This window comes from Puma concolor, chromosome A2 (assembly GCF_028749965.1).
Source record: "Puma concolor isolate L17-30 chromosome A2, mPumCon1.1.hap2, whole genome shotgun sequence".
NCBI lineage: Eukaryota > Metazoa > Chordata > Mammalia > Carnivora > Felidae > Puma > Puma concolor.
The window spans coordinates 126,142,140-126,169,492 of NC_141668.1; the positions used below are offsets into that span (position 1 = coordinate 126,142,140).

Below are 27,353 nucleotides of genomic sequence, written 5' to 3' on the forward strand. Positions count from 1 at the left end.
TGTCAACCATAAAACACAAAACAAAGACTAGACCACACTGGTCAAGTATAAGTCATGGCAAAAATAAAATGGGAAGATAGGGTAGGGTAAAATGTTTTATATATGAACTAGTTTTAATTCCTCACACATATCAAACAGGAGTAGCACATGCAAATCTAAACACACAGGTAGAGTGGGAGCACACCAACCAGGAACAGGGGCTTCTATCATGCTGACACAGGGAAGATGGGAGCAATGGAATCAAGCCCAGCAGGCCTTGGGAGCAAGGTTAAATGGTTTCAGGGCAAGATGAGGAAAACTGCCATTTTGCTAAGCCAGATCAGAAGTTAGCATACGCATGGTTGATGTGGAGACTTTGATGAACGGAACGAGATAACTTGGAACCATAAAAGAGAAGCAAGCTTCTAAACTCAAACCCATGGTTTATAATCCCTGAGCACAGCACATCTTAACACTGTGAGAAATTCTCTTGTCGACAAAGGCAGAACATTCATGGATAAGTGACTGAGGCTATTTTCTCCCCTTTTGTGATCTACATAGTGATTTTAATTATAATAACTCATTTAAATTGGAGATCTAGACAGCTGGATATTAGGCACTCAGCATTGGGAAAACCCAATAGAGACCAAAAAAATGAGAGGCAAAAAAAAAATGACAGCCAAGCACTTTTGTATAATTAATCCCTCCTGTGACAATGAAAACAGTTCGATAATTTCTGTGTCACTGATATGCTAGCTGAGGAAAAACAAAAGAATAAACATAGATACAACAGCCAAACACTATTAAAGTCAACTGATCTGACAAGCTTCTAACACCAAGGGTGGTTGACAACTGAGAAAAAATCTGAGTTATCTACAGAAAGCAGGCAAATTTCATTCTGCTTTTTCCCCCATGCATGGATGCAGATAACTCCATTTAAAAGGGAAACACTGGTAGAATCTGATTTTCATCTCCAGGGCAGGATCCCTGAAGGGAAAAAAACAAAACAAAACATTTTACTGCACAAGGCTGAGGGCCAGTGACAAATTCAATTCTCTAGAATGGTAATTCTGGAGTATTCTTTTTCCATTGGAGGAAAACTTTGACCCACTAGGAAGTACTATGCCAACTCCTGGTTATAGAACATTTCATACCTCCATAACATACTGAAAACAGATATTTCACTTAAAAGAAAACCATGGAAGTGAAAATAACTGTATTCAATTAGTTGAGCAACTCAAATAACACTTGGCAATAACCATAGCTGAATTGAAAAGTCTATTCAACTAATAAAAGAGAAAAAACATTGGCCTTTAACCTATTTTCAGGTTGTTCTTATCTGACATGTAAGGAATAATTATCACACTGGTGAGAAAAATGTGCCCTAAACACTTGAAAAATACATCAATTGCATCTCACTAAACAAATGTGTAACTCTTGGTGCTATGTTTTCCCTGTCAGTTAACTATGTCGTCTTTTGCTTTTTTTTTTTTTTTAAATTTTTTTTTTTCAACGTTTATTTATTTTTGGGACAGAGAGAGACAGAGCATGAACGGGCGAGGGGCAGAGAGAGAGGGAGACACAGAATCGGAAACAGGCTCCAGGCTCTGAGCCATCAGCCCAGAGCCCGACGCGGGGCTCGAACTCACGGAGCGCGAGATCGTGACCTGGCTGAAGTCGGACGCTTAACCGACTGCGCCACCCAGGCGCCCCTTAACCAATCAAATACGGGATCAACTATCACAGTGTAAGAAAGGGCAAAGATCAAATATCAACTCCGTCATTTGGCTTGAGTAGAATTAGTTCTTTATGATTGCTGAAGAAAGATGAATGATTAAAGAAGTGGGCAAATTTATTCAAACAACTGTTGCCCAGGTCATCACGTGAAATACCTTCTAGAACCATGTGGGCTCTTCTGCCTCCCCACATATATCAGGTATCTAAGTACCAAATGCTGAGGGTCACGTGAGAGAGTTCTCTGCAAAGTAGCGGATACTCAAAATGTCCACTCAGTTTCCAATCATGTTTCTAAAGAACGTTTTATGACTAATGAACAAAATCTGGCTATATCTTAAAACCAAAATACTTTAGAAGAAGAACTGATGAAGTAAATAGACTTTTTGGTATCTGTTATTGCAAAAAATAAGAACATTTAAAACTTTTGCTGTAACTTGTGCCTAAAGAGCTATTCTCAGTATTTCAATACATATTGTTGTGTATTTAAGCCATTCTTGAATAATTATCAACCTACAATATTTATTTTCAATGCCCAGAAAGATGGGATTCAGGCATGTTCCAATTTGGCAGAACTCTATTTGCCTTCAAAATGCCTATCCAGTGAAATCCCTTTTTGGATTTCAAATTGACACCCTAACAGGGTTTCCAAGATTGGCTAAATTGACGACCACGTGCTAGCAGTTTCACATTTATATTATGTTTGGATCAATGCCTATGATTTGATTGGAATAGGAGCAGCTGCACATAAAGTCTTTGGGGTGAGAGAGATTTGTCATGCTCCACTCTGATAACTAAATTTGGGGAGTGTGCATTTTGAAATGTTCATGGTACCACATTAAATTGCTATCAAATAGAAGCAATTACAAAGAATTAACATGAGCCCCAAATCAAAATTCTAAGGAAGAAAAGCATACAGCTTAAAAAAAATAAATTAGGAAGAAGGAATAACAAAATGTTTCCTGCATCAAGTTTACAGCTTAATGGCAAGAGGAAACACGGTTCCTTTGCAAGTGCGTTCACACTAATATCCATCTCCCAAACACCTCAGCCTAATTTCTTCCTCTCTGCTCCGTCAACATCCTTGTCCCCCACCCTTACTCTCCACACCCAGAATCACCCAGGGAATGCTAATTAGCAGCAATCCAAGGGTTTTACACAGTCCTATTCTAAACAATCTTTTCTGAAAAGCCTGAACGCAAACCTCTTGGTTTATGCTTTTAAAATTTTTTTTTTCAACGTTTATTTATTTTTGGGACAGAGAGAGACAGAGAGAGAGGGAGACACAGAATTGGAAACAGGCTCCAGGCTCTGAGCCATCAGCCCAGACGCGGGGCTCGAACTCCCGGACCGCGAGATTGTGACCTGGCTGAAATCGGACGCTTAACCGACTGCGCCACCCAGGCGCCCCGGTTTACGCTTTTAATACCAAGGTCTGTAGAACTACAAATGATAAAGTGGGAAGGCAAACTTACCATAAAAAGTCAACTGTCCCCTTGCTACATTTTTCCCTCTTGAATTTTCAGCCACACATTCATATAAACCAGCATCCTCCTGCTGAAAATTGGGGATTTCAAGAATTCCACTGGATTTGTGTCTTCTGGCTTTCCTTGCTATAGGCTTTCCATCAGCTCTTCTCCAAATAATAGTTGGTACTGGACTGATAGAATAAAAAAGAGTGAATCAAATTAGAGAAAACCATATCTTTTATTTGAACCTATGCTTCCCATAACCCCTTCCTTCTTGGTTCTAAGCATATAAACTTGCCCTAAACAGTACTCCCCAAAGTTCATTCATTCATGTATCACTATTACGATTTTAGCCATATCCACATTTCTAGTGTGATTATATATTAAGTGTTTTTCTTAGAATCAAATAACCTTTCATAACCTTAAATAAGGTAATATATCTCCTATACAATAGTAACACTAAAAAACATTTTTATATGCTTGTTATATATCTTTTTAGTACAAATGCTTTTTTCCACATCATAAACAGGAAAATAAAAATGTCCACGCACAAATGTGTGAGATTAAAGATGCGTGCAAATTCTTTCACATTCCTCTCATACAAGGTACAGGCCCTCCTATGTCTTGAACCTGTGTTGTTTGACTACTTTGATTACTGAACTAAGACAGAAGTGATGTTGTACCGTTTCAAGGGTTAGGCAATAAGAAACTGGCAGTTTCTACTTTCTGTCTCCTGGGACATTCTCTCTAGAACCTTACCAACTGATAACAGCAGTTCACCAGACAGTGGTTTAGGGAAATTTTTACTTAAAATAGAAAGATAAGGAAAGCAGCCATCTGTGGGGTCTTTATGTACTCTCATGGCATCTATCATCCTACAACCATAACTGTTAGAGCACATCTTAAATTGCAAGGAGGGCATCATTGAGTCTGCAAATCAATGCTTTAGCAAGCTAACCACAGCTTTTAAGACTGCAGCTTCCTACCAGGGGATACAATTATTTACTTATTTATTTTTCACAAAACACACACACAGAGAAGTAATTAGGCTAAAGACTTGCTAATCTTCTCTGGAAAACCTGAGATGGTATTTAAAAAATTAAAGCCATCAATTCTACTATACTTGTTTTAGAACAATTTAAGTTCATTCAACAGACACCAACTCTAAATGCAGAAAGCGTTCTATCAAAAGTACATTACGGGTGCCTTTACATCTAATGAGATACACACTTAATACAGGCCTTTACAAATAACTATACTTAGACACAGTCTTCCTGCTCTTAAGTGGGCAATGATGATGTATTTTGGCAGTTGGATATGCATACCCAAATATCTTTGTGTAGACTGGAGGAACCCAATTTTGGTCTTTTGTTTTTATTCCAGTGCCATTCAGGCAGTATGAATAGAGTTTAATTCACACCCCCTTTGAAGTATGAACAACAAGAATTTTGCTCTCTCTTCAAAAAACATTTTTCAAGGTGTCACCTTGCATAGTGTACCAAATTTACATCTAGGCTGCCCAGTTAACCTGCTTTCACCTTTTCCCTGGATTGGGTTTCCCAATGTATATATTTAAAATAAAAAATGGGGCCATGCGATAAAAACGGGGCCAGGCTGCTTAGCAGTCTGGTTTCAGTCTCTTAGTAATAAATTACGGGCATTTTCTATTTCTCACATGTTGTTTTACAATTTGACTTTTAATGTCTGAACAGTGTTCAGTCCTACAGGTATGTCATAATTTATTTAAGGTGATAAGTTTTCAGGACATAAAAATTTACCAGTATATGTATGGTACCAAAGTAAAGATACTGGTGTAATTTATACTGCCCTGACTTAAAACCATGGAAACCAGAAGAATCTTTTTATTAGAGCTGAAAATATAGTGATAAAAAGGAATACCTTTCTTCTATGGTTGCTGTAAACACAAAAAATATACAGAAACAGATCACATGTTGATACAGGGGTTGGGCACAAGCAAGTGCTGTTGCCTTAGCCATGATCTAGGTGCAGGAAGAGGATAGGGAGTTAGCAATGGGTTAGCGGGAAATAGCGTTGGGTGTAGAGATCTACATCAATCAATAAATTCCATAGATGATCTAAAATTCTCATTTCAGATGACAGTGTGTACCATTTATGCCAACCCCCCCCCCTTTTTAGGGTTACTGGGAAAATCTTAACTGATCTCTTTTTCCATTTTCTTTGTGCCCTCTGAGAGATACTCTATGGAAACGTTAACTGGATCCCAACTAGGCTTATCTATAATTCCACAGACTTAATAATAAAGTTGGGAGTAATTTTCAGGCGAGTCTGTAAAATAGACTCTCTTAAAGAATATACGATCTTCCCTATCCTTAGCCAGAGAAGAAAATCCAAAGTAGAGAGAAGAGACTGGTAATTTAAAAAGAAATTCAAGAAAAGTTTGATGCATCCTCTGTAAACTAGGGCCAGACTGAAAGTCCATATTTTTCTAAATAGTCGGCTTGAGCGTACCTCAAATGAAGGCCATTGTTTTCCTGTCATTCTGGGTTAGACAGCATGCACATTATAGGTCACAATAATAGAAGAAAATACTTTTTCAGAATTGCCCATTCTCTTCTCCTTTGTGGCCATGTCAATTGTGGCAGCCTAATCCCCTTTGTGCCATTACATGTACTCTCTTCATGGTGAGAGGGCAGAATCAAAGATGCATACGTGGCATCACAAAAAGAAAGGCCTGACTTGCTTTTCAGTCACCTCAGAAGCCATCACCGCGAACAGTGCAAATAAACTTCTACACCCGCACAGGCTGAAGGGTGAAGAAGACAGAAGAGAAACCAGACTTACTTTCCTAAGGCAAAGCATTCCAGCTTGACTGTTGTTCCTTTGGCGGTCGGCACCATTTCTGGGAATTGCACTTCTATTTTTGGCTCATATTCACCCATCACCCCTGTGAATAAACAAAGGGACTAAGTCTTTGAGGCTCTTTTAAAACATACATTAGTGTTTTTGTTAATTTAGGATGCTCTCATACATCATTATGTGCACAATTAATTCCTTCATTTAAAGCAGGTTCTATCTCTAACCAGCCTTGAATTGTGGCTCTTCTCCCAGTTACTGCTAGGGGAAATTGTGTGTCACAGTGCCATACCATCTGCCTAGGATCAAATTATCTGTGCATACAACTTCACTTCTTGAAAAACCTTTTTTTAAAAGGGAGTCATGGACCATGTAAGGAGGGGAGAGATAAAGTCCCAGACACCAGAGAAATCAAATAAATGATCTTTTTGAAAACATACTGCAAAAAAAATTTAAGTACTTTACCAAAATACTTGCTGCTCTATTATGTCTATGTAAGAAAAAAATCTGAGTAGTCAGTTACTCAATTACGAATTACTTTATCATTCACTTCCAAAACCAATCTGAATTAATCATAAATTAGTACAGAGAAGGTAACATCAAATGCCAGTGACATTATATTCTGAACCAAGGTAAAAATGACAGGAGGAAGTAATACAGAAAACAATCTTTAAATCATACCCACCTTCCCAAAGGCATGCTGACTTTAAGGTCATATTCTCTCACTTTCCTATATTGTAGGAAATTGTACAATTGTGGTCACGGTAACATAACCTAACAAACGAAGTCCATACTTTATAACTAAAAACCAGTCAATTATTTCTTATCAATAAATTATCTTAAAAAATTTTTTTAAATGTTTATTTTGGAGAGAGAGAGAGATAGAGAGAGAGAGAGAGAGAGAGGGAGGGAGATGAGCAGGGGAGGGGCAGAGAGAGACAGAGACAGAACATGAGCGGGGGAGGGCAGAGAGAGGGAGACAGAATCTGAAGCAGGCTCCAGGGTCTGAGCCGTCAGCACAGAGCCCGACGCGGGGCTTGAACTCACCAGCCATGATATCATGACCTGAGTTCAAGTTGGACACTTAATCGACTGAGCCACCCAGGCACCCCTCTTACCAATACATTCTTGACCCCATCTCCCACTGATCAAATCCATTTATTTCTATTCAATGTCTCGTCCTTTCCGTGATCTCTGATTCAGCTGTGCCAATATAAAATTTGGAATTATCTAACATACTAAGAAATGATAGGATCCTTCATTTCACCTCTCCTTTAGGCTTTCCATAATTATAGGAAAAAAGACTGAGGGATTCAGAAGAAAAGGTGAAAGCAAGGAATGGACAGGGACAGGTACAATGACAGAGAGAAATGATTCTACTCATTTGGTTGAGGTGAGCGTTTTCATCTGCAGCTTCAATGTTTGGGAAGCATCAAGGGGATTTTGCTAATGTGCAAAAAAGAAAATCAATGCTGTGAGATAACCTAACTGTCTAGCTAGGTTTGCTGTGAAGTATGTGGTCCAAAGTGCAAAGTTGAACATAACTTTGATTTTTTTTCCTTTCATAGAATGACAGGGAAGGTTGGATTTGGAAGGGGCCTTTTAAATAATTTAGTTCAGCATTTTTAATCTTGGCATTCATGGATGAACACTTTCCTACAGAGAGGACCTGCAGCTAGCAATCTATTCTCAAAAGGACTATAACCCACTCCCCCCAATGCAATTAAAATCGGTTCTAATCTATCCCTCCCTTTTGTGAGCAAGGCTGTAATCTCAAAGGGGTTAAGCAGTTTGTCTTTAGTTTTACAACAAACTAGTTGGTGTTCCAGTTTGTAAATCTGGTCCCCAATTCCTCTTTTACTATGGCCTCTCACCACCGCAATGAAGAACACTGGAAAACTAGATTCAAGTACATTAAATCCATGTTGCCACATTCAGATACAAAACCACTCCTTCCTTTTTGGCCAGTTTGGGTTCCCTTCCACTTAAATTCCGGTTTGCCTTCCTTTAAGCATTTGCCACAAAGCTAGACCAGCAAAGAAGTGGCACTTGCTAATGACGGCATTCACCCACAGCTGCTGAACTTGCTAACCAACAGCCCATACAGTTGACTCATTGTCCCATAAATATCAGTAGTATGACTCTCAGCCCAGGAACGAGTTAACACCTTTTAGTGCTGTGTGTGTGTGTGTGTGTGTGTGTGTGTGTGCGTGGCTATGTACTCCAGGAGCAGTGTTAATTAAAAAAAGAATTGCTTTGGGAGAAAGAGGTCTTTTGTGCTCCCAGGAAATCATAACAGTCTGCACTGCAGTGTATCATGTGTGGGAGGGAGATGAAACAATAATGTTAAAATACAACAGGCAAGGCTATTTTAGCAGTGATCAGGTGGTCCCCCTGCCTTCTCTTTCTTTAAACATTACATACGCATTAGGTTTCTTTAACCCAGCTCTGAAAGATATACCAAGGAGAAAATATATCTCACACAATCTTGTCCTGAGAAAGTGAGATATCACTGCAATGTAGAGACAGTGTGCATGGTCCTGTGCCCTGTCATCAGGAGATGACATCCTAAACTCCTACTTATCAAGGCCCAGACTCAAAGTCCACTCCTCTAGGATCCTTTTTCCCTTCCTCTGTCTGGACCACTCTATACCTCACAGTGGCCTTTAAATGACCAGACAGCATTAACACCTCTGTGCCTCAGCTCTACTGTTTCCCCTGACTTCTTAAAACACACACACACACACACACACACACACACACACACTGAGGTATAATTTACGTACAAATTCAAAGATTTTCAGTAAATTTACCAAGTTGCAAAGTCATGGCCATAATCCACTTTTTTCAGCATTTCCATCACCCCATGATCCTTCATGTCTATTTATAGTCAATCCTCAGAACCCATTCCAGCCCGAGGCAGCTTCTAATCTGCTTTCTCTCTTTGATAATTTTCCTTTTCTGGATGTTTCATATAAATGGAATTATACACCATGTGTTCTTTTGTATCTGGGCTCTTTCACTTGGCATAGTGTGATCAAGGTTCATCCATGTTGCAAAATTTATCAGTAGTTTGTTCATTTTTATTGCTGAATACTATTCAACTGTATGGTTATACCATATCTTATTTATGTCTGTCCTGGTCATATTAGCAACAACATGACACAAACGGAATGGCTTAAAGAAAAAGAAATGTATTCTCTCACAGTTCTGGAGGGTAGAAGTCATAAATGAAGTGATGACAGGGCTCTGCCCCCTCTGACATTCTGGGTAGAATTGTCCCTTGCCTCCTCCTAGCTTCTGGTGGTGGCCATAAATCTTTGGTGCTCCTGGGCTTACACCTGTATCACTTGAGTCTCTACTTCTGTCATCACACGGCATTCTCTCTATGTGTCTTCCCATTGTACTTTTATAAGGACACCAGTCATACTGGATTAATGACCAACTGCAGTCTGATATGACTTCACTTGAATTAACTGCACCTATAAAAACCATATTTCCAGATAAGGTCATATTTTGAGTACTAGGAGGGTTACATCTTCAACATATCTTTTTTGAGGGACACAATTCAACTCATAATACCAGTTAATGGGCATTTATTTAGGTCGCCTCCACTTTTAGTGATAATGAGTTATACTTCTAAGAACATTTGCTTGCAAGTCTTTGTGTGGAAATGTCTTTCATTTTTCATGCTTCCTATGATTTTTGGGCGGATAACTTTTCTCTTGCTTCATGTCTCAGCTCAAATGGAGCCCCTTCAGAGGAGTGCTTTCACTTAAACTCACCAAAAAACTACTGCCATATAAATAATGTCATTTTACACATAAAATTTTGGGCCCCTCTCAAACAGCATTACTGTTGTCGATCATCTTTATAGCTATTTATATATATATGTTATCTCTTTTTCTTTGTGTTTTCACTTTCTCGAAAAATGGAAAGACTTTCAAATTTTTTCTGTAATCCTCACAAATCCTAGTTCAGTACCAGGCATATGAAAAAAAAATTGTGGGGTGATTGGGTGGCTCAGTTGGTTGAGTGTCTAACTCTTGGCTCAGGTCATGATCTCATGGTTCGTAGGTTTGAGCCCCACATCAGCCTCTGTGCTGACAGTGTGGAACCTTCTTGGGATTCTCTCTCTCTCTCTCTCTCTCTCTGCCCCTCCCATGCCCATGGTCTCTTTCTCTCTTTCTGTTAATGTTAATATTATTATTTAATAACATTTAAAAAATCATAGTAAAAAAAATTGTGACGAGTAGAAATTTGTGGAAGGGAGGAAAAATGTAGGAATATGGGCCTTCTCCTATGACACATAATAGCCATTAAGTCAATCATGCACTTCCTTCCAGCCATGAAAGTCATTTCTAAAGTATCATCATCATGGCTTCTTGTATGAGTTCACTCACTTAGACCATGTTTTTCTCTAAAATGAACTCTAGGCTGTTTAGGTGGTCATGTGGATGATTTCTGGGTTGATACACACTGATCTTCATTTACAGCTATAGAAATTCAAGTAACAGAGTTTGTAATAGACAGATTGATCTGTGTTTATAGCAGTTGTTACAGGACATAAAGATATGGATCAGAGATGGGATGGCATAGTGTTCATGATGTTTAAAGAATTTTCATTATATATAAAGATTGTTCTAGTATTAAAGTCATAAAAAAATGAAGGAAGCAATTTTCTCCAACTATATTATGAACACTTGGGGTGGGGGAGACACCTGCGAACTGTTCTATGTAATTGAGTTACATCTGAAACAAGCCATATTTTTATTTGACTATTTATTTCATTTTAACTATTTTGGCCTTTATTTTGTACATTAAATTTAAAAAGCTGTTGCCATTTTAATTTTTTTATGAAACAAAAGGCTCCTTATAACTAGAATACATTTTTCAAGTCATTCCTTTGACCACCTGTACACTTTTGAACTTAATTGGTCTACAGCTGCTCTGGTGATTCACAGAATGATTAGGCAGAAAGAGAAAGGCCACTGATGGAATTGCTCCAGACCATTTTTCCATCTTCAAACTATTTAAAAGGTGGGAATATATGAAGGCCTAGCTGTGTCCACACACTAAGGTAAGTGAAAATAAAGAGTGCATATAATAGAATCAAGATCAACCAGAATATATAATCTCAGCCATATTCCCTTTCTCTTGCATGATTTCATTCATTCATGATATAATTTCCCTACAGAGACAACTTTTGCTTTCAATTTTGGAGACACTTAGACACATATTTATAAACATAAAATAAAAAAGGAAATCTTAATTCATTAAAATGCATCGTCAGTGTTTTCCATTCTGTGAAGAGAGCCACCATAACAATAGCAAAAATTACAACACTTAAAATTCTACACATCAGAAACATCAGGAGTCAAGAGCTTAGCTTTATTTATATTCTGATGGATTAATGCAGTAAATATTCATGTAATACCAACCATAAAACAGGCAATGTACCTAGCAATAGGGGCACAATGTGGGTAACGTACACCTGGTTGTTACCTTCATGACACCTGTAGGCTCCTCTTTTTCAGCACATTTCATGGTAACAAGGCATATGTAGGCAATGATTGTTTACTGAATAACTGAAAGAGTTGACTTTCTGAGGAAGACATGGCTAGAAATTCCTAAGGTCTTTTTCTAAACCAGTGGATCTCAAACTTTAAATCACCTTGAAGGCTTAAGTTTCTGATTTAGAATGTGGACATGGAGACCAAGAATGTGCATTGGTAACAATTTCACATGTGATGTTGAAGCTTCTGGTCACAGAGTACACTTTAAGAATGTCTGTAGGAACCACGAAGTGTTACGTCAAAGCAAAAAGTATAACATAATAATGCTAGACCTCTCTTATGAGCTAGTCATTGTGAGAGTATTAATGGAATCCTACCAGTGACAATGCCCATCAAGAGTCTGGACTTGTAGGTGACCTTGTGGCAATGACTGTTCCCCTTTTAAAACCTGGAAAATCATTAAGGTGATGCTGATGTCTGTAAGAACATAGAATTTAACAAAATAACCGGCAAATTACAGACTATGAAAGAGAAATCAGCCACACACCATGCTTACTTAACTACAATTTGCAGAGCGCTGTGTTGGCAGAAAGAAGCCACTTTGCAGAGTTGCGTGCCATAACATTTTGCCAACACCTGCCTTAGCTGGAATCTGTGCTTGCTAAATTAAACCACAGAAGGGACTTTTACCAACTTCCACAAAGTGGTATTTTCTAGTAAAAAAATTGCAAACATCATCTTATGAAAAGTTCCCACATTGACTTTCTTGTGGATTGTCATATGATGCATATACAGATCATTAATCTACACATATTTTGAAATATCTCATGAGTCATACTAATCCTTTTGTCTGAGTTTAACACTTTGCTCTTTTAAAAAAGACTTGTTTTGTTCTTGGTTGAAGGAAACATTGTGAGGTCTAGGGAACCACCCAAGGAAAATCTTTTACCACCTTCCACCCTCCAATAGCTGAATTTCCACTGAGTTTGAGACAATGATGACACAAACAACAACCTCCCCAATGCTGGAGGAGAGGAATAAAGAGACTGAAGGCTGTACATCACCTCTTAAACTTGGTGTTTTAGGGTGTATTCAGAAATCTGTGGGATGTGAAAATAAACATTTTGACCTCAAACCTGAATTCTTTGCTTCCTTCTCAATAATTAAAGTGCAGAGATAACTTGAGTTACTCCAGAAGGCAATCTCCTATAAAGGTAGACTGAATGCATCTGGGTTTGACTCAAAGAGTCCTGGTTTACCTGAAATCCTGAAATAATTTGCTAACAGTTTCCAGTTTGGACAAGTAATTACAAGGTCGTCTTCTTTTAAGTGAAAGAAAGCCAGCTTTCATCTTCCATTGATTAAGTACTTTTATGTTAAACCTACTAAAACGTTCTTCATGTGGTCTTCAATAAAATACTCTCTCTCTCTCCCTCTAATTTGTGCATGTTAGTCCTAGTTCAAGTCTTTGTAGCCGCAAAAAAACAAGTCTTTTGATGGACAGTCTTCAGATATTTAAAGATATTATCATGTTGTCAGGGATTGGCAAAGTTTTACTGTAAAGTGACAGAGAACATGGATTTTATTTAGGTTTTATGAGCCATGCAGTCTCTGTTACAACTTAACTCTGCCACTGTAGCTGAAAAGCATCCACAGACAATATGTAAACAAAAAGGACATGGCTATGGTCCAATAAAATCTTATTTACAAAAAGATGGTATGCTATACGACCCCTGAGCCCTAAGCTGGTTGACCCTTGGCTTAGAGGAAATGAGAAAAATAGCAAAGTTTGAGAGAGTTGATAGAATTGACAAACTATTAGAACTAACAAGAGATGTCAGCAAGCTTGCCAAATGTAGACTCACACACAAAAAAATAGCATTTCTGTACATCAGCAATAACTAACTAGAGAATGTGATTCAAAATAAGAAACCATTTGCAATAGCAACAAAAATTATAAAGTATCTACGAATTAACTAAGAACACCCAACATTTCTATGGACAAAACGGTAAACTTTATTTACAAAAACAGGCCATGGGCAGAAGTGGCCTGCAGGAGGGAGTCTGCTGACTCCTGATTTACACAAATTCTGTCCTCACTGCCAGGAATTCTTTACCTTCCTCAACTCTTGATGGAAGCTTGGACTGATTCCCAACAACCAGGTCAGATTTCCTCACCTCCAAGGCACAATTAATACACAATCTCACTTCACCCTCCACTGCAGGCTCTTATTACAAAAGAAACTTAAATGAACCTGCTTTACTTCTCCACTCTCCCCTAATGTGGCCCCACTCCTGCCTCAGACTGCAGTAAGGCTCCTCAGCTAGACTATAATCTAGCACAGAAAGACTTCTGCATTCCTAGTGACAAGCATACAACAGGTGTTCCATGAATATTTGTTGGTTAAATGCATAATCAAATGAATGCTCCAAGTCATCTTTATTTTAGGCTAGGCACTTCTGCTTCCCTTATTCATTTCTAATCCTACTGTCTGTAAATGTGTTTTCCGGAACTCAATTCAGTGACTCCAATAAGAACGAAACTTTAGAGCCTTCACTCATTTGGAAATCTCTAAGACTGTAGGGTTTCAGGGGCTGAGTGTGCATCTTTTTATTTTATAGTGTGCCACACACAACGGGTACTTAACAGATGCTTTCTAACTGACTAGTTAAATGACCTTTGGCCCACATGGACCTGAAATGGAACAACTGTGCTAGGGGTCTAAAGCTGACTGCCAAGTTTCTAAGCTTGTCAAGCCTTCAAAATATCCGAGCCATTAAGACACTATTAAATCAGATTAGCAATGGCAGTTTAGCAAAATATCTCACATCCTTTAGTCATTTAGATATTCTCCTCATAAAACATGTTTTACGCCCACAGATCCTCAACTGTGATGTTGTTAGAGAATTAAAAACAAGACATGATTGCTATGACAAAGCCACACAAAAGTTGCAATTAGAAGTGAGAGTAAAATAAAACAAAGTGTTTTGGTATAAACTCTAGATCTTAAGTAACAAAGAAATATGTCTGAGTGAAGAACGTATTTCTACCCACTGCCAAGCAGAGGTGTCATCCTTGCTAGTTTATACACTAGGTCATCAATAAAATGTTGTAGATCAAGTTTACAATTAAAAAAAGAAAAGATCTTAATGACTGGGTTTCTGATCTGATCCCACAAGGTTAAGTGGCCTACCAATAAAGGTGCTTTGTTTATGAAGACACACACTGGTTGTTAATGCTCACTTGAGGTTCTAATCCAGTTTGGGGCAATATTACAAAAGTCTACTATCAACAGATGGCATATCATAACGGAGGATACATTACACTGCATCAATATTACATAATATTCCAGAATGTTCTAGTTTTATGTGTTCCAGTTTTTAGTCTTTGGTCTTAAATTTGGAACTTTGTGGGGAATGCAGTCTTCTGACCCACCATTAGTCATAGAGGTGAAGGCTCACAAATGACCACTTCGGTCAGAAAGAGTGAATGCACCTAGTTTTGTGCTAGGATTGGTTTTTAGCATTGGGAGAAATCCAACCAATGAACAGCAATCTGTCTGTTGATTAGCATCTGATATTATCTGCCTTGTGTGAATACTCAGACTGGAGTATGGTAATGTACAAAAGTTGTGACTGGAATCCTAGAGGATAACTAGATGAAACCTTAGATATGGTTTATTAGAAATTAATCATTTTAATAGCTGAGAAAACTGAGGGCTAAAGAAATGGCACGATTGTGTCATGTGAGTTAGTGGTAGATCTGGGACTGCAGCCCAGATTCCTATGGCTTCTTTTCTTCTTGACTTTTAGTCCTGTCCCCCTTTCACAGCAACCCAGGTGAGGTGAGGCCACGGCAAAAGAGATAAAGGTGGTTGGCACCACCCAGGGACATTCTCAACCCTATGTCCAGAACATCTATTTCTGTCCCTCCTGCTGTGAAACTGCAGGAAACTGAAGTTGTTAGCTGGTCTCTTGTCCACTAGGTTAAAGGTGATTTCAGGTGAGAATGTTAAAATACTTCAGTGCTGACCATGCTCAGCATTTTCTTTCTTTCTTTCTTTTTTTTTTTTTTTTTTTTTTGGTTCTTTTGTGAGAGAGAGAGCATGAACAAGGGAGAGGGACAGAGAGAGAGAGTAAGAGAGAGAATCCCAAGCTGGCTCTATGTTCAGCACAGAGCTCACCACAGGGCTCAATACCACCACTGTGAGATCATGACCTGAGCCGAAATCAAGAGTCGGATGCTTAACCAGTTGAGCCACCCAGGCACCCCAGAATTTTCATGGCTACATAAAATTAGGCTGGGAAAAATGAGTGAGAACTTAGAAAAATATCACCAGTTACTCTGATTATACAAATTTTAAATAATTTAACTTTACATGGAAGTATAATATTCAGAAAAGTGAAGTTTACATTTTAACTTCCAAAGGCAATATATATCTTGTGTATAAAACATATGTGTATTTAAACAACATAGCCTACATACATGTTTGTAAATGTATATACATACAGAAATGGAAGAGAAAGAGAAAAGGAGAAAAGAGAGAGATTTTGAAACTCTAAGATAAGATAAACCCTTTATTCCCTGTTCCTTAGTGTTTCCTCTATTTAGAGTTATCATTAGAGATAATATTCGAAAACATTTAATATCCACCATACAAAGCACAGATCCATCCCACAGACGCTGGGTATGAACTGCTCAAAATCTGTCTTGGTTCTAATAAGGAAAACAAAGGACTGCCAAACCAATCCCCAGCCAGCCTAGGGAAAAAGAGAGAGAAAAGGCAAAGGTCATATAATAACTCCTGCTCAATTATATATAAATGTAATGTACATAAACATCCTCATGGACTTGACCTCATTTTCCCAAGACTGTACTAATATCTGCCAATTTTTCTCCTCTTCAGCCATTTTAGAAGGAGTTGGGGGTAGTGATTAAAGACAGAAGAAATAGCCATTATAACTATCACCTAAATCTATGATTTCTCTTGTAGTTAATGTTGTCTGGGTAATCTATTACCTTTGTTTATAGAAATTTAGGGATAATCCTTTGATATCTGTTTAGGAAGCTCATAATAGAGCAGGCTCATCATCATTAATAACCAGCAGTTGGCTAATATTGATCCATAGATGACTTTAGTACCTGTCTTAAAAATAATTATGATATAGTTTTCTCAATTAAATCTTGCTTTTCTTCATGGTACCTAAGTAACAGGTGCACTTTCCCACACAACAAGTTACATTATCTTTCCAAAGCAGATTTCAAAATATCTAGGTAAATAAACTCTGATATAAAACTCTCTCACATTTGTCTATTAACTCTCAACTGTATACTTCCTGGAAGTAAGTACTATACAGCAACATGTCATTATTTAGGAGAACTATCAATATTAAAAATATTTAAGTCATAACATAAAAGGTACAAGGTAAATCTGTTAATCTAGAGCCCAAAACAGCTTTCCTGAACCTCAGTTAAATGGCACAGCGACAGAGCACTGGGCATTTCTCCCCGGTACTTCCTCACCTTACTCTCCTGGTTTTCAATGCTCTTCTTTGTCAAAGAATAAAGATAGAAAACTGGGTGATCTCTAAGTGTCTTGTAGAGTCAATAATCTATACATAACCCTTTTACCAAATGTTTTTCTAAAAATTCAAAATATCTCTAGTCATTGTAGAAAAATTAGAAAATACAACAAAGCAAATAGAAAAAAAATAAGAATCAAACATTTTGCCACTGAAAGTTAAATACTTCAAAGTTTAACACTGTTAGCATTTTGAAGAGCAGTATTTCCAACCTTCTCCGTCCTAATTCACATATACTTTACAAAAGAAGGATCATACTATCTATACACTATGTAATGTTTTTAAAAATATAATTTGTTGAGGGGTGCCTGGGTGGCTCTGCTGGTTAAGTGTCTGACTTTGGCTCAGGTTGTGATCTAACAGTTCGAGTCCCACCCATTGGGCTCTCTGCTGTCAGCACAGAGCCTGCTTCGGATCCTCTGTGTCCCTCTCTCTCTCTCTGCCTCTCCCCTGCTCGTGCACACACATGTACTCTCTCTCTCTCTCAAAAGTAAACATTAAAAAATATTAAGTATATAGATATAATTTGTTGAGTATATCTATGTAAGTAAGTTACTGATGCTGCCTATCTATTTTGTCATTGATCAAAGCACTTTATTTGTAATTTAACCCAGAAAATAAGCCTCTGAGCTAGGTACTATCATCCTCACTTGACTGATGAGAAAACGGAGCACAGGGAGATGAAACTGACATCCACAGTCACATAGCTAATAGGTGGCACAGCTGTATTCTACCCTGGGAGCCCAGTTCCAGAGTCCTCAGGTCTGACCTCTAAACCATCCTGTTCTACATTTCAGTAACAATCTGAGACATAGGAAGGGGTGAGCCAGGTGAACAGTGTGGGGGTGTGAAGGGAACATAAAGTACTGAAGTCTTGCCGACTTGTGGTGAGCTGGGGACAAGGGGTAAAAAGGGTCAGTGGGATAAACATGGGACACATCACACTTGATGCCTTTCAGGACTTGAGTCAACGTTCACTGTTCACTCTTTATGACTCACTGTCACCTTTTGGGCTGGAAACAATGAATCATAGTCCAGAAATGCTTAGCTGGAACTCCAAGGAAATAACCTGAATATTGAGGACATCTAGTTCTTTAAACTACATCTGCACTTAGCAGAGAAAATGACTAGCCATGGTAATTAGTTCACTTCAGGCAATAAACTCTGTTGCCTTGCTTATTTGCATTTCGGAGGCAGAAGGAGGATGTGCAATTTTGGGAGAGCTTCAATTAACAAAATGATTGTACAAATTCTATACAGCCTTGTACTTATCAGTCTAATATACAGTCCCTAAATACAAGATCATACAGAATGATAATTTTATTGATTTTATTCCTGTGGAATAGACTTTAATAAGAATGTCATCTTTATTTTGCAATCTCTTCTTGATTTATATTTCCCTTTTTCTCTTACCTCCAGAAAGAGCTAATTAAATAACCTATTTTGTGCTCAGTAATATAGTTCAAGTATCCATTTTATATACTCCAACCCAAATGGGATAGACATATTATGAATTTTCACCATGCAACTCTCATGGAAATTAAGAATGAATGGGCATTAATTGCTGAAGAATGAGATCCTTATTCTGCTAATTTTGTGATAAAACATTCTATCAAAAACATTTGGCATCTCTATGAAGATATATTACACAAGTCAAGATATATCTAAAAACGAAGCAAAGGCAAAGTTGTTGCCAACTTGAGGTGTCCATGATTCTGGAGTTCTTATGTTCCTGAATTTGTGTTCCTTCTAGCAACTCTGTGCAACATGTCTCCTGGGCTAGGTCTTAGTGAATCATCAATATTTCATTACATTTGTTACTTGAGACACCTGAATGGATAATAACACCACTGAACAGACATTCTGGTGTAAGTGCATTATAAACAGAGGTCAGAGGGATTTATTTTTAAATAATTCTATACAAAACGCCATTGGAGCACATCTTTTGACAAAGTTTCTTCATCCTTAGGTCTGGAGAGAGAGCATCAATAGCTTTATAAATGGATAAAATTTTTAGTTTTATTTAATCTAATTCATCTTATTCCAACATATTAATTTAACGTGTGTCATCTGGCAAGCACTGTGCTGGTCCCCAGAACAAAGCTGGATGAAACCTACAATCTGTGCTTGATCACAATGTCGGCGAGGTGGAGAAGGCGAGCTGATAAGCACATGTGAATATATCAGACGGGTGTTATGACAGAGAGATGGCAAAAGCAGCAGAAAGCAAATACTTCTTTCTGTTGCCAAGAGAAAAGTCAAGCTTTTGGCTTTACAAATAATGACTAAAATAATACTTTGGATTTCCCCCTTCCAACCCTGTTCAGTAAAACCTCAGTAAATGGCATTCCCATCAACCCAGTTGTTACACCAGAAACCTATGTGTCACCCCTGATTTTCTCTTCCAACACCTCCCACATTCAGTGCATAGGCAAATTCGGGCAGCTTTACCCGCAAACCAGATTCTCAATCCATCCACTTCTCTGTTCCCCCTGCTACTCCCTAGTTCAAGCTGCCACCATTTCCCAACTGAATTGCTGCAGAGTCTTTCAGTTGGACATGCAGCGACCACTCTCACTTGTTTAGTCAATCTCTACACAGTAGCTAAGGAAACTTTTACAAAACATACATCACTATCTTGCATAAAATCCTCTAATGGCTTCTCATCGCCCTTGAGATAAAATCCAGGCTTTTTTCCATGGTCAACATGATCTGGCTACTGATTCTTTTCCAATATCAACTCGAAGCAACCTTCACCCTGCTCATTATGCTCTGTCCATGCTCACATTCTCTTTTCTTCCTGAACATGCCCAGTGTTTTTTCAGGCCTCAGGGCCTTTGCATGTGATGTCAACTCAGTCTGCACTGCTCCTCCCTCTGACCATCACAGGGGCTGACTTCTTAGAATTGTCTCAGCTCATATGTCATCTCCTCAGAAAGGTTTTCAGTGACAATTCTGCCTAAAGTAGACATTGCACTCCATAGGACCTGTATTTTATCATACTGTTGTATTTAGTACTAAAGTAATTGGGTTTTTGTTTTTGTTTATGTTTGTTTTTTACCTGTGTCCTCCCAGAACATGTGGGTGAAATGAGATAGTGGCCCTATTGTTCTTGTTCACTGCACTAATAGTGGCTGTCACATAGTAAGTGCTAAATAAATACATGTTAAATGCATGAGTAAATAAAGGAATGATTCAAATCTACATCATTTGCTAAAAAATTCCATAGTACGGTTTATGCTGTAAGGATGCTCAGACCCTATTTGCAAGTTGGTTTGTCTACAAATATCCTGTTCTAAGAAATTCATATTCACAGCTGTACCTGGGTACAAAGTCCCTTCAGTACAGAAGGGAAGAAGAACATATTTGGAGAGAAATCTGAGTTCTAGGCTTGAATCCGCAAGTTTGTGTTGTACAAATTCAGGTAAGAGGTGGTAGACTGTAATGAAATGAAACCTAGTGATTGAGGCATTAATGTATTAGCTCTGGAATCAACAAGACGTGGGAACTAAGTGTGAACTGTAGAGCCATTAGTTTTTAGCTAGGTATGTGGCTTTGGGGTTTGTTATTTAACATGTCTGAGCCCCAGTTCATTCATCTATAAAAGATAAAAGAGGATATTCCTCATATAGTTGCTTGAGGTTTCACTGAAATAATTCTGGTAAAATTCTGAGCATCCAGCAAATAGTTAAGTACCTAGTAAAAGCTTGTTGTTAACATTCTTGTCTGACAGTTTCCTTACCTGTACAATGGGTCTAGTAATTCCTGTTCATAATGGAAGGCTCAAGTGTGTACTTGATGGGCATGGAATTTAAAAAGAATAGAAACATAAACATTTAACCATGGCGGCTTAAATCTCTATACTGGCCATTATTGAAAGACTTAATTGTGCTTTGTTTTCTTTTACTCCACAAATATCTATTAAGAATCTCCTATGTTCCAGGTATTGTATAGGTATTGGAGACATACTAGTGATCAAGGCACTACATGTGCTTCTAAAATAGCAAGTTTATAGTTAGGGAGACAGGGAAACACACTGGTAATTGTGATACAAAATTAAGAGTTCTTGGGGTTATAGCAATGGACTTTATTGGACTTGATAGAGAAGATACCTGATGCAGCATAGTGGGGAGGGAGTCAGACAGACGTAACTTCCGGGAGAAAGTGATATACTTGAAGAAAATGAAAGGCCAGTATCATTTAGTCAAATGAAAGGCTGGGACTCAGAGGAGGAGAAGCATCTCAAGAAGAGGGGACAGAATTCATAAAAAGACTCCTGGTGGGGAAAAGGCATAGTGGAACTAGATTTTTGGCATACAGTTCAGTACGATTGCCTTTGAAAAGCACACGGTGAATTACCATACACTGTATGTCATTCATCCAGATAATTAAGGGGAAAATCACATGTTTTCTTGAAACATTTTCACAAAAGTATTGGAAATTAAAATTTATTTCTCAAATAAGCCTTGGTATTCCTGCATTTCATTGTGGTGTGAACTATTTCATTAGTATCATAAATCCAGAAGTTATTTGGATAATTTAAAACTTCTTTCTGGACACTTAATACTAAATTACATAGAATTGATTAATGAGCTAGGTGTTCAACCTTCTACTTCATTCTGCCTGTGTATACATTTTAAGTGAAAAAGAAACACTTTGTTATTTATACTCACCTAAATCCACATTCCATTCCTGTTGAGATTAGCAATTAAATTTCTAATTAGTTTTCAAACAGATTCATGGGTTTACTTCTTACACAAGTGGAGCAAATATAGGTAACCAAATGTAAAAAGCATTAAACTTTTCTTAAATTTCATTTAGACAGCGTTTGTATGCCAATAATATAACAGTTTTCCATATGCAACATATGATCTCAAAACACGGGAATAACAAAATCCCTTAGGAAACTCACCATCATTTCTCAATATTAGTGGTGTGGGTGGTCCCAGGACCTTGTGATTTGTCACTGTATTCGTAACCACACAGGTATAGTTCCCAACATCTGACTTTTCTACTTTGGCAATATACAGATTCCCAGTCTCTTGAGAAACGAAGCGGCGGTTATCCTGATAGGAAGGGTATTCATTGAAGATCCAGGCATAACTGAGCTCTGAAAGCAAAGGAATCATCATTGCAAAAATGTTTTCAAGCATTAGAATGCTACTGTATTCATGAAAAAAATGGGCAAGTTAGAAATTCACATGTTGCCCACTGATTTTTTTCAGCCTGCTAAATATAAACAGGAAGTGATCACAATCCCTTAAATATTTTACCAGTACTCCTACTGTCAGTCAATAAGATTTTATCTCTAGAGAACTAAAAAGAACACACTGATAGTTGATTAAAACAAGTCCAACCTCTTTAAGCCAAGGGAATAAGCATTTATAGTTTGCTAAGCATGTGCCAAGCACCGCGCAATACTTACTGAGTTCACGCGCAAATTATAGACCCAGACAGTCTATAATTTTGATACAGTAAGGCTGGAAGCCACCCTGAAAACCATTTGGATCACTTCTTTCATTTTATATATAATAATTGTTATGGTGCAGCATAGTACTTTGTGTTTTTCAACACATTTTACAGTTTTCCATCAACTGAGAAACTTTGGCACTGGAGAACAAAGTAACTAAATCCAAACTCTTGGCCCTATGAAGGTACAGAATAATTTCTGGGTCTTCAGTTTAGTCTTCTCCCAAAACTTCTTACTATCAACACACATTCTTACTCTTTTCTTGCATAGTTGAACTATTTTTCCATTATTTGAGTGAGATGGTTGTTTAATATTGCAGCAAATAATTGCTAAACACATGCTGACTGGCCGGAGGGCTGGTCCCAAATGTAAATGTGTACCTAAAAATATTGGCTGAAAAATTTATTATATTTATAAGGGACTGCGTATGAAACAGCAGTCCAAGAGCAACGTTTTTTTTTTTGCCAATACTTATTCATCCCAGAATGCCAGTGGGATTTGTGTAATGGGCAGCCAGACGTGAAAACATCTGTTACAAAGTTCTAATTTTTCTTAGGTAAATGTTTTGCGAATGAATATGTGATCCCATGCTTTCAATTTCTGAGAAGAACCCTCACTGACAGTGAGCTGGCATGAATTGCTGCAGTGAACCACTGTGCTCCAAGGAAATCAAATGTCTTCAGCTCGAGGCATTCCATGGTTCCTCCCTTTAAAGTGTGATCTCCAGATGTGTCCAAAGCTGGAGAAGTGATATACTAGGCACTGGCAATGATTAATGTGCCCCCACTTTATCTTTAAAAACTACATTGGTAGGGGAGGGGGAAAACTAGATGCAAAAGAAGATTCTGGTTTCAGAACCAGCTGGCTGAATTCTTATATATCTTTCTTTAATAGAATTCTAGGCAGAAGTTTAAAGGTATGCAGTGTCCTTGGAAAATGGGAGAAAGGCTTCAGCTTTGTAAAGAGAACACTAATTGCTATAAAGGCATTTTTGTTGTTTAATACTTAGATGAGTCCCAAGCGTGATTGACCTCAATAACCAAATGTGCAACAGGAAACATATTCTGCCTTAATAATCCACTGTTTACATACAAAGGAGGGGTCATGCAGATTGCTTTCCCTTTATCACTGGATTATAACATTTCCTCCTGTATTATTTTAGAGAGATATAATTATGTTTATATGAGAATAGTTAATCATTTTATTTACGCATGTGCCTGTAATTATAAGTAACCCCATGCTGATGTCAAGAGGATACTCAGTATAAATAAGCAAGTGCTTCCCAGCAAGCTAGTCACTTCCTGAAGAAACTAAAATCTGGGGGAGGAAAGCCCCTATAAGAGATCATGGGGAAGTTCAATTGGTATGGCTGTTTACCCATGAAAAACAGGAGATTTTAACAAAGAGCAGAGCAAACAGCACAGCACTATGTACTGATCACTCAATTTGTGTGTGAGTTTTGGGCAAACCAAGAGATCTCTGAGCATATCAATGTTCTCATATGAACAATGAGGAGAACACTGTCTATGCCCTAATTAGCTACATGAGAGATTTAAGTATAAATTAGCATCTCCAAAATCACAAGGTAGAAGTTAGAAAGTAATTTACCAGCACAACATTAATCAACCCACACCTCCAAGGAAAGCTGTAATCAAATATACAAAACTGTATTTTCTTTTTCTAAAGACATTTCTCAAGATTGTTGCTAGTGGCCAGTGATAGCAACCTCGCTGAATTCTGTGGGACAAGGCAATTAGAAAGTTGTATGGACCATGGATATCAGAAAAAAAAAAAAAAAGAAAAGGAAAGAAAGAAAGAAAGAAAAAAGGACATCTAATTTGTCATTTTTCTAATTGGAGTTAAAAAAAAGACCAAAATTTAAACCTGTATTACATAAGGAATGACACTTAAACATTCTCACTTTCAACTTTTAACCTATCAAGTAGGGATAATAACAAATGTGATGCAGGTATGTAGTGAGGATTCTTTTATGTGAAAGCACTATGAATCATAAGCACATCTAAATCATTAAAAGTTAGCCATTTTAAAAGTAAAAACAAAAAAAAAACCCAATTAACATTCTGTTTGGCTACTTAAAAATACGCTAATTATTCTGGTTTCACTGCTTTTGTGACATAAGTGACTTAGTGCTTTAGGAGAAGATACAAACAACCTTAAGCATATACTGCAGCATTTCCTGAACTGTGGTCCTTGGAATGTTAATTTCTTGTTTACAGACGTTCTCTTCCTCCCACCTCTCCTAAATTTAGATGGGTTACATGATCAAATGGCTTTGAGAAGACCTAGATTAAATAAATTTTAATAGATTTTCAAATTTATCCTTTCAAAACTTGCAAGAGATTTTTAATATGTCAAGATTCCTCAAATTCCTTAGAGCATAAGTTTAAGCATACCAACTTACTGTATAAAATGATAATAAAATCTCTTCTACTGATCATAAAATCTCCTCGTCCTCTCTACATATATACCATTTTTCTAAAACATCTATTAATAGATCACAAAACCTAGGTTGGGAAACCCTGAACAAATAGTAATGACTTCAATTCAACAAACGTTAAGTATAACATGAAGATAATTAACTCTATCACTTCAGTGTTGGGAGGATCATTAAATGAGTTTAAACAACAGAAAATAACAAAATGTTGATTTAAAATTATAATAAGCTTCCCAAAATATAATAACAATATAACACTATGGCCATTTTCCATGGTGTAGAAAAAGGAACATACCACAGTTGCCAAAAATGGTCTTAAATGGATGGTGTTAAAGATCATAACTAACATCAGTTGAACATGTGACCTTTGTAAATACTGTTGAGTCCTAAAATACAAATGTCATTCAAAAAATCTTGGTTGGTGCACTGGTGAGATCATGCTGAGCCTCCTGAAAGGGGGACATCTCTAAGATATTAATTCTTTTTTTTATAGCAAATATCACTTCTTGTAAACAGTATATTTTTATTTTCCAGGACAAGGGGGAAAGAGCATAAGAAGTATAATACAATGATAACGCAGGCATCAGTGCAGGTAAAATGTGCAGTAAAGCTAAAAATTACCCAGTGGATCACCTGTTCTATTTCTTTGTTTTAAAGACATGAAAAATCTTAAGCCTAGAAAGGGTAAGGTCACAGAGTCAAAAAGTGGCAAAGGAGACTACAGATGGTTCTCAGAGTTTATGGGAGGCTAAGCTAAGTGAATGCATTGCTACTTACAATGGGTTTATTGGGATGTAACCCCATCCTAAGTCGAAGAAGACCTGTATCTAAGAGTCCTTTTAGCCATACTCCCATTCCAGTGCTCCCTCCAGGAAGCAAACAAGAGCTCTCCAAATTTGAAAGGAAGGAGCCACTACTTTATCACTCAAGGAGACACTCTAGTTCTCCTCTAAAAAGCAAAGTCTATTTTTATCAGAGCAAAACATTAATCCATTGGGTTAAATGACATGCTATCAACATGCTAAAAAACAGAGCCAAGTAAATAAAAGAAAATAAATTCTAATGTGCTGCAATGAGGAAAAATGTATCCCACTCAGTTTGATTTCCTTAGGGACTTCTATGCAGTATTTATACTTATTCAAACTTGACAGATTTCTTTTGATAAGTTTTCACACACTAATTGCTCTGGAAATGACAGACAGTTCCTGTCCCATTGGCAATTTGTAACAACTCAGTCAACAGATACTTGGAATACAATGTTTAATAGATTGTGAAGCTTCTGATGCTCAATTGAAAAATGCTGAGACTAGTTATAATGTGATATCCATTAGGGAAGAAGGACCTAGTGATGGTTTTTTGGCTTGTAGCCTCCAAATCTATAGGAAATGAACAACAAAACTTCACTCTCTTACTTGGTTCGTTTTTCCATATTTTTGGGCCAACAGCAAAGAATGTTGGGTTATTAGTTTTCAAGTAAGACATCAATCAAGCAATTTTCAAATTTAAGTATTCATTGAGCAAATTCACCCTGTGATCAGAGTCCTTTGGATGGATGCTCTTAACGTGTTCCTGATGCTAATTTCTTTCCAGACTTACGTTATGCTTCATGACATTCTGAGTCCTGTCCCAGGGGTAGCACAAATGTCAGTTTTCAAAGATGCCTTTCTTAATCCTCAAAGTTTTAAATGTGAAAGAAAACTTAGCATGACCCCTTGAATTTCACAGAGCAGGAAACTTAAATCTAGAGAAGCTACATGCGTGGATCACAACCACACATTTGGTAGGTGGGTAGTCACAGTATTCACAAGAGTTGATTCTGTTAGGAACCCATATGGTCCTCTCTGAATTTATTTTAGAGCTAGAAAAGATCAGTTTTCCTTATCTGTAAATTTACTTATCTGTAAATGAGGGAGTACAACTAGATGGTCTCTAAGTATCTTTTAGCATTAAAATTCCACAACTCTACATGTGTAACATCAAACCCTAAATCTTAATTTGACAAATGACAAAAGTGGGATCCAAAGATACCCTGTAGCTTGATAAGAATCACACAGGTAGTTATTGATAAAATCAGAACATTTGAACTTTTTATTTAAATTTTAAAAAATTAAGTAATCTCTACATCCAATGTGGGTCTTGAACTCACAACCCAAGTTCAAGAGTTGCACGCTCTACTGACTGAGCCAGCCAGGCACCCACAGAACTAGAACTTTTATAAACACACACACACACACACACACACACACACACACACACACAGTACAGTATACTACATTTATTTCAATTAAGCTGTGTTGTATTGTGTAGAAAAA

At 37.5% G+C, this 27,353-nt stretch overlaps 1 protein-coding gene across 8 annotated transcripts in view; it reads right to left on the reverse strand.

The window, feature by feature from the left end:
• CNTN4 (contactin 4) overlaps positions 1-27,353 on the reverse strand; it is a 903,676-nt gene that overhangs the window by 159,695 nt on the left and 716,628 nt on the right. For all 8 annotated transcript variants that reach the window (XM_086697570.1, XM_086697562.1, XM_086697563.1 and 5 more), the window contains 3 exons: positions 22,029-22,226; positions 6,006-6,108; positions 3,189-3,373 (listed from right to left, as the gene is read on the reverse strand). In XM_086697570.1, coding sequence (XP_086553696.1) covers positions 3,189-3,373; positions 6,006-6,108; positions 22,029-22,226 — 486 coding nt within the window. The remainder of the gene's footprint in view (positions 1-3,188; positions 3,374-6,005; positions 6,109-22,028; positions 22,227-27,353) is intronic.